Below are 8959 nucleotides of genomic sequence, written 5' to 3' on the forward strand. Positions count from 1 at the left end.
AAACATAAGAACGTCAAATGATAAGCAAACAGATCGTTGCACACCAGGCGACTACGGGGACAAGTTCAATGGACATGATGAGTGCTAAGAGCAAGTATAATAGGGTGATGTAGGCGGGCTGTAAGGATTTAAATATTGTATTATTGCTTAGTTGAAAGAGAGAGAAGGGAAGCGGGATGTAGACTTACAGCTAGCTGTAGCACGAGCTCCAAGAAGGTTTGTGAGAGCGGAAGGTGGGCCATACGTTGACAAAGTAGTACTTTCTTATAGCCAACTATTATACGTGTTAGCTATTACATTGACTGTAAATGACATGGCAACATGTTATAGCCAGCAGCTGGCTATATTATTAACCATGCTCTAAGGGCAACTCTAGCCGATCCCTTAAAAACGGTTAACTCGAAATATTAACTGCGCCTAGCCAAGATTCTATCTGCTTAACTCGTCAAAATTTTGAGGAGTCAACTTCCTAAACGTTGCGCTCTCTCACACACATTTCTCAGGAAAACTCCCCCTCAACTCCTGCCCGCGGCACCACCTCTTGCCGCCTCCGTCGCCCAATGTCTCCGTCGCAGCCACCGTCAGCGTCGATTCCGATGGGAATGGAACCGCAGGCCGCCTCCACAACCCCGCCGGCCACTCCTGCTAGGGCTACACCGCCAGAGTCGACCCACACGCCGCTGCCCGGGCTAAGGAAGCGGTTGATAATTTACATTTAATTAATAATATTATAGAAGACATGCAGTTGCATAGGTTAATGACTAGTTTTATAAATACATATACACTGAGTTAGTAGGTTTTGATCTCCTGCCTTGATTTTGCATCTAATGTTTTACCTTGGGGTTTTGAATGTCTATAAAAATGTGACTTTTACAAGAGAGTAATCTTTACGCTGAAGGGCAATGGAGTTGATTAAAGCGGAACTCATATAGGGTGACTAACCACGAAAATGGCATAAACACACATCAAAGAAATAAAATAAATATGCATCAGTTGAATTCCTATGTCATATTTATATAAATTAATTGCAAAGGCATGTGCAAATGAAACCATAATGACTAGATTAAAAGTTACTGGGTTTTGGAGTTTCATACCTCTAGTTCTTCTCGTTCCTCTCTATGTCTCGACGGGTTTTCTCCGTATTTTTTCGATAGCCTATTCATCCATGCTTCCTGTGTTACACAAAATTTACACGATTAGGTCATTGTGGAAAGTAAACTAAGAAACGACAAACACCTACGTCCCGGGGCATGACTACGGGCGCTCCTTCTCATTTACTAAATCGACATAGTACAAATGTACAATTGACGACAAGTCCGTCGAGGCCGTCAGACGCATCTCTCGCACCACGGCTAGTCTGGTTATTCTTGCTAAGGGTGCCTAGACCACTCCCTTGTGATCTTGTGTCTAGCCTACTAGCTTTGTATAGTCTATTTTAGCTACCTCGTGGTGCCTTTATATAGCAAACCCGAGTTACATGTGTTCGACTTAAAACACTAACCCTCCGTATACATTCAAGCCCAACTATAGCCCTATATACACATATTCCACACCAATTCTTCTTTTAGAGAAAAGGCTATATGTGTAACTTTATTGTAAAGCTGACTAGTACAGTACATCGATACAGCCAAGGGATCGACTCCAATTTCTAACACCTTGTCATTAGAGTTAAGTAAGGCATAAGTCATATAAGATGACCGAGCACGTAAATGACATATAGACATACACCAAAGTGAAATACATGCTCACGCTTCGAATGCCCGGGTCATCAAGATCATTGCAATAGCATGTGCAAATGAAGCTATGGGTGATTACGTGTAATTACAAAGATGTAAATAAAAGGGCCTTTTGTAGTTGTGTACCTGTGATTCTTCTTGTCCTTGTTCCTCATTTGGTTCTTCTAGCTCAAATACTACTTTACGGATGTGAGAAACCTTATATGCATCCTCCCTGCGGGACCTACGGACCAGACCTGAAGATCCAGAAATGTACAGTTCCTCCAAGGCAGTAAGGTTTCTTATGCTTTCAGGCAAAGATGTGATGTTGGGACAGTCTCTGATGCGAAGTTCTCGTAGGGAACTGAGCTGTCCTAGCCATTGCGGCAATATATCTAGTCCTTCGCACTCGAGAAGCATTAGCACTCTCAGAGCAGTGAGGTTTTTCATACTTTCAGGCAAAAAAGTTAAATTGCAACAATCTTTTATGCCCAAGACCTGTAGAGAAGTGAGATGTCCCAGCCATTCTGGCATCTTCTCCAGCCAATGCAACGACGTCAAACTTAGCTTTTTGAGAGAGGTGAAGCAGCGAATGGCCTCTGGCAAGGCCATCAAGCCGTGACAGGAGGTCAATGAGAATTCTTCGAGAGTGAGGAATTGCTTTAGTCTATGCCACTTGCCCGGATAAAAGCTGCAATTTTTTATACCCATACGACAAGGAAGAATGGAAGACGAGAGTTTCCAAAATGTACTTCCTGCCAAAACCTTATCGCTATTGTCCAAGCACCAAAACATACTTCTGGGGGGGTATGGTCGGAACTTCAGCTTTGGGCAGTCCTTTAACTCTAAATTGTGCAAATTAGAGATTAAAAATTCACCATCTTCTTTGCCTGACAGTGTTGTCCGCCATTCCACCAAATTGTCCATCGACTGCAATTGTAACAATCTTAGTTTCTTACAAGTTCCACCCTTCCCATAGAATTTCCTGCCGACTTTCGTGATGTTCGGAATTTTCTGCAGATATAGACTTCTTAAATTTGGTAGCTGCCCAAACGGAGGAAGATTATCACATGCACCTAAATCAGAAAGACTCAGATATGTAATACAAGGGAGGTGGGAGGATATGTGCCACATCCAGTTAGGAAAACCCTTGCTCGAATATCCTTGTATCATAAGCTGTTCAAGATTTCGAGCTGGTATGAGCCTCTTCAGAACATATTCAGCCGAGGATGCATGAGCATTCATATTCTTCTGATTCCAGTGGAGAGCTAGCTGTCTAAGACATGATTTATCACGCAGCTTGATTCTCTCTGCATCTTCCGGTCTCTTGACACGTTGAAGAGATCCAATTAACAGCTCAGGGCAATTCACATCTCCAAGCTCAACTATACTGTCGTGTCCTCTTCCTGTGTTGCGTACTCTATGTACTTTGCGGCCTGGCAAATTTAGATGCTTCTTAATTTCCTGGGCCTTTTCATACACCCTAGGATGTCCTGACGTGACCACAAATTCGGTGAGACTAGTCATTTTACTGATGCTACCTGGCAAATGACGGAGAGCACCAGCAGAAATGTCCAATATTTGGAGATTAAGATCACCTAGTGAGGAGGGGAGCTCTAGCATCCCTAAACAATATGACAAATTGAGACACTTCAGATTAGTCATCTTGCAGATTGACTCGGGCAACTGTGCTAGCCTGGGACAACTTGTTAGGTTCAAGGATTCAAGATCTGAAAGGTCACCAAAGCATTCAGGGAGTACTACAAGGGCACGACAATCGGAAAGGTTTAGGTCTTTCAAATGCTTCAGTTGGCAAAATGATTCTGGTAGAACTGATATCTTGTAGCAATCAGAAAGGTTCAAGAACCTAAGATTTTGGAGATTCCCGAAATCTTGTGGAAGGTTTTTTAACTCATGACAACCTGATAGGTTTAAATGTTCTAAACACTCCAGGCTAAAATTGTCAGGAAGTTTGGTTAGCTTGGAACAACTTGACATGTTCAGGAATATGAGTTTACTAAGAAGATGAAAGTTGTCAGGGAGCTTACTGAATCTAGCATTGCCAGCTAGGTCCAAATAGCTGAGTTTGTGGAGGCTACAGATACTGTCAGGCAAGGTTTCAAGTGAGCAATTGGACAGAATTAGAGTTTCCATATTTTGAAGTGTATGGAAAGACTCAGGAAGTGATGTAATTGGCAAGCTAGAGGCATCGAGGTACCTAAGTAGCTTCAACTGAAGCACGGAAGATGGCAAAAGTATGCTGCTTGGAGTAGATTGCCCCACAACTAAACATCCACTTAGGTCCAAGACCCGTATATACTTCGTTCTGGAAAATGCCTTTTGGGAGAGCTGTTGTTTCTCTGAATGTCTTACATGGAAGGATCTGATGCTGCCTGGCAGATCATTGAAAACCTTATACTGATTCTGGTAGTTGATCAACTGTGCATGTCGGCAATAACGACGGTTTGCTTTCTTCCTACTCCTCGGCTCAGTAGCATTTAGAACAAGGGATTCATGTCCCAAAATTATTGTTGCAAGATCATGCACCAAATCATGCATGGTGAGCTCTCGAGGAGCATTGGCATGCACTGGACTTGACCTAATCTGCAGAGGGGATTACTATAAATTTAGTCTTGTAAAAGAAAATGTGAACCCCACAAGGTTATGCTGAGTTACCAAGTGAAAAATCTTTGTATGATAAAAATTAACAACTTATAAATTAGTGGCTGCAAGATAGTGACTAAACGCCCTGCAAAAAAAAGATAGTGACTAAACGAATGCACAAAATCTATGAGCCTCATCTAACATCTGTAATTGATAATTAATTCTTCTAATGGTCAATTAGCCTTCTAATACCTTCCTCCCTTTCAACTCGCCCTAATGGTTGATTAGTCAAGGTGAATCTGACTATTTAAAGTATGTTTATCTGTTGGCTGGTCGGCGTGATAACATAGGTACACTGAACGCCGTTCTCTTCCAAATATAATACTCCCTCCGTCCAGAAATTGTAGATACATCCATTTGAGCGACAGTTATTTTTGGACAGAGGTAGTACTAGTTTCGTTAAGAAGTTGCGTACAAACTTGATCTATGCTGGTGACCTGGTGTACAAAACAGAAGTAGTACTCTCTCTGCATTAATTCCAAAATACTTGTCTTTTGGGATAACCATGTATATCTTATTTTTCAAAATGATACATCACTATAAAAGTATATATCTGATTATTTAGCAGTATCAGGCTGATGTTCTCAATTTTAGCAATTCTTCTATATTGATAACCAAACCTTTTCAAAATATAACTTTATTAATACAGTGATAATTCTACTATATTATTTAAGAGGGGGTATATATCGCCATTAGGCCCCAGAAGTCTAAATTATTGTATCATCTCTACAACAGTTCTCATAAATGAGAAATTGTCTAGTGTACAGCCACGATTTGTGGATCTCACTATATTTATCTAATGTAAAGATACCAAAGAATCCAAAAGTTATATCCAATCTAACATATAATCTGGTATGATATATTCTGATTTGATTAATTCAAAATAAGAAAGTTCTCCAACAACACTATACTTTTTATTTGATTTTTAAATCAAAGAATAACAAAGAACCTGGAGCCAAAATATACTTGAAGGCACTAAATTCAACTGCAAGCTAATGAGATTAAACCCGTTTCAAACGTAAAAATTGAACTCTAAACAATCTTGAAATATTAGAAGTGTAGATATAGACACATTGAAACAAGAATCTTATAGCGAAAAAATTAAGGCAAAGACATAATCAGGTGCTGAAAGAGAGCATAATATATCCATATTTTCTGAATATCGAGATAAAAGGGTATATATCAGTAACATATAACTAAAAATGTGTATCGATCAATTTTATTTATTTGGAAAGCAAACCAAGAAATTACTCTACATACGCATGGCCAAACAAGAACTTCAGAAATAGTGTTCAACACTTACCACGGAGGACCTTGAGATTTGAAGAAAGGACATCCCCATAAGGTAGTTAATGCACCTTTTACCATCATCCCATCCATGAATGTATCCAAGAGCCTTCCATTGCTGAATTAGACGATCACTTTCTATAATGAAGCCCTTGGGAAAGGCCGCCAAGTATGTGAAGCACATTTTGAAGTCCAGCTTCATGTAGTAATAGCTCAGCATGAGGCGCTCCAATGTCTTCTTGTGGTCTCTATGACCCAAATCAATGTTTGTATCTCTTATTTTTTGCCATGCCTCCACAGTTCTTAACTCGGACATTACTTGCCCAAGGGCAATTGCCACGAGTGGTACACCCCAGCACTTCTCTGCAATTTCCCTTCCAATTTCTTCCAAGTCACTTTTATCATCATCAGGCCCAAATGCTGTTTGCTTCATTACTTCCCAGCATTCATCAGTTGACAAAACAAACAAGTTGATTTGATCAGAGTTGGGCACGGGACAAAATTTTCTTTGGTGTGCAAGAACACCAGTGCTCAATTTATTCACTACACTTTGGTTGCGCGTAGTTACAATAACCCTGCTACCCTTGCGGCCATGTTGTAACATCTGCTTCAGCCTTTCCAGCTTATCCCCATCCTCTTCCCAAAGATCATCCAAAACAATCAAGTACCTTCTACCAGCAAGTTCCTTTTTGAGATTTTCCTGCAAAAACTGCAAACTACAATTGTCAAGGTTGATGCTGCTATTTATGCTTTTGAGGATGGCACTCCCAATTTTGCGTAGATCAAACTCCTTAGACACATGAACCCAGGCTCGGACCTCGAAGTCATTGACCCTCTTGTCCACAAAGACTGATTCAGCCAATGTTGACTTTCCTAGACCACCAAGCCCGACAATCGGGATAATAGATATACCCTCTCTAGCGATAGCGCCCTTGTTTAGTAGCAGCCTGATTATTTTGTCCTTTTCCATATCCCTCCCCACCACTCCAGATCTCAAGCCTTCATCACAGATGCCTACAAAACTTTCATTGTTTATTATGCTCCCTTGTGCTTGTTCTTGATGTCTCACAAGATTGAGAGCCTGTCCCTCCTTTCCTATCTTTTCTATTTCCCCTCTCAATTTCTTCAGCTTGTGAGGCATGGTGATCCGCTGGAAAATTTGATTGTTCCTGGAAAAGAACAGTTTCAACTGCAAAAAAGTTGAAGTCAACATCATTCGCTAGGCGCATCTCTGTAAGTTATGATGTTAGTTACTAGCTACTCCTATATATCTACAACCGTATCTAGACAAATCTAAAGACAACTAATTTGGGACAGGGAGGTAGTATTTCTATGGGGATGGTCACAATTCAAGTTTAGTGAACCCCTACGGAACATAAAGGCAAACGAACTAGAGAAAGATAAGTTGAAATTAAGTCACTCTGCAGCTTAAGGGTCTAAAAAATACTCGCAATTTGGTGGATGGGAAAAGAACTTTCAAGCAATCGAGAAATAACAAAAAACGAGCTGGACACAAATTATGAACAACTGTTGAGATTCAAAGCGCCTCTTTTGCTTTGAGCATGGCATGTAACTACGAATCCATAATAATCCTAAAATGCAAGACAAAACTATTCCTAGACCACAACCTTACAACAGGAGAATGTAATAAGCGAGTATACCTTTGGTTGGCTCTTCTTTAAGAGCTCGGTGGCGTCCAGATCGTCCAGCACGTCCTCGGCGTCGTAGGCGACGGACTTGAATTTGGTGAGCCACCGCCCAACAACTTCCCCATCTCTTCCTCCTCGGCGCAGCCTATCATCCGCATCGTGCAACACGGCCTCCAGATCTTGCATCTTGTCCGCCATGACCTCAACATCGTCTTTGAACCTCCACTGCAGGGTGGCCTCCTCCGTGGCGAGTTCACCGAGCTTGCTCGCGATTTGCTTCCCCACGGCGCTCGCGATGATCTCCCCGAACCCGCTCATGCTCGCTCCCTGCCTCTCTCCCACAACAATAATATCTTCTGACTTCGTGGAAGCACAGGGAGGTAAGGAAGAGCAGTCACTATTATCTCCTTGAGGAGACGCGACCACGCGGGGGAGACGCGGTTGTTGACCAGTCAGGGCACTGGGAGGAGCCTACAGGCCACCCACTTGTGTTTGCCTTTTCCACTCTCCACCCACTCATACTTGATGTTTGAAGAGGCCTCATGTTTGAATGTGACGGCGCATATCCAGCCGTTTGCCCCCTCGGGCTTTAAATAGCGTCGCCTCAGGGTGCGCCGGCGGAAAAATCGCGGTCGGTTTTCCAGCCGCCGGACCAAGGTCGCCCCACGTGCTGTTTTTTAAAACCATACTCGGCCAAAATCCGGCCAAACATGATACTGAATTTGGTGAAATTTAATTTAAAAACATAATTCGGCCATCCATTGTTTTTTACATATTGAAAACATAATTTAAAAACGACTACATTACTGCGTCGTCGCCCCGCCTACAAGCCGAAAAGCTTGTCGAAAGCGCTGTAGTCGTCGCTGCCGTCCTCCTCCACGCCGCGGCCGTCCCTGCTACACCCCTGTCCTGGGTCGCCTTGGCGGACGGGTTTGATTGGCGGCGGTGCGTCATCGTCGCTGTCCTCGAGGACGATGAAATCGCCGTCGTGGCCGCGGCGCCGAGCAGCGATCTCCTCCAGGGCGCGGCGTTGGTGCTCCGTCTCCATCTTGGCGTAGTCCTCACGCGCCCACTTGAGGGCGGCCTCGTCGGCGGCGGCCATGTCGTCGTGCTCACTCTTCACGGCGACAATCCCCGGCTCTGTCTTTGGCCTGACGAGGCGGGAGGACGGAGCAGAGGAGCCACAACCGCCCTCGTTGATGACGAGAGCACCGCCGCGGGTGCGCCGGCCGAGCGGCATCTCCACGGGCTCGGCCTTGACGTTGACGAGCGCCGGTAAACCAGAGGAAAGGGAGGAGGAGGAGGAGGAAGAAGAAGAGGACCCGGCCGCCATGCGCCTCGGTAGCCACATGCCGCCGCTCTGGCGGGGAACCGAGGCCGGGGCGGGGGCCGCCAGGTACTCAAGCAGTGGCTCGTTGCCTCCCTCGAGGTGCTCGAGGACATAGCAAAGCGTGCGCCTGGGCACGCCCCACCATAGGTGGCGGCCCCTGACCGGCGCGTTGTTGGTGGAGGCGACCTGCTCCTTGTGGTGGCGTTGGAAGTACGCCGCCCAGCTGGCGTGGTTGTTGGCGGCCTACTCCGGGCGGCGGCGCACCTCCTCCGGTAGGGAGGCCCGAACACGCGCGATCTCGCCGTGGAAGCGGT

At 44.3% G+C, this 8959-nt stretch overlaps 1 protein-coding gene across 6 annotated transcripts in view; it reads right to left on the reverse strand.

Annotated features, from left to right (window-relative positions):
- Window positions 1-7854, reverse strand: part of LOC123183052 (disease resistance protein RGA2) — a 14271-nt gene extending 6417 nt beyond the window's left edge. For 2 of the 6 annotated variants that reach the window (XM_044595784.1, XM_044595783.1), the window contains exons 1-4: window positions 7328-7839; window positions 5683-6855; window positions 1863-4319; window positions 1095-1172 (exon numbers count right to left, since the gene is read on the reverse strand). In XM_044595784.1, the coding sequence (XP_044451719.1) occupies window positions 1095-1172; window positions 1863-4319; window positions 5683-6855; window positions 7328-7633 (4014 nt within the window). In that variant the 5' untranslated portion in view covers window positions 7634-7839. Of the gene's footprint in view, window positions 1-19; window positions 690-1094; window positions 1173-1862; window positions 4320-5682; window positions 6856-7327 lie in introns of those variants that run through there. The other 4 variants (XM_044595781.1, XM_044595780.1, XM_044595782.1 and 1 more) reach the window with 4 other exon arrangements.
- Between the last annotated feature and the right edge of the window lie 1105 nt (window positions 7855-8959).

The sequence above is a fragment of the Triticum aestivum genome, chromosome 1D (assembly GCF_018294505.1).
Source record: "Triticum aestivum cultivar Chinese Spring chromosome 1D, IWGSC CS RefSeq v2.1, whole genome shotgun sequence".
In the NCBI taxonomy this organism is placed as follows: domain Eukaryota; kingdom Viridiplantae; phylum Streptophyta; class Magnoliopsida; order Poales; family Poaceae; genus Triticum; species Triticum aestivum.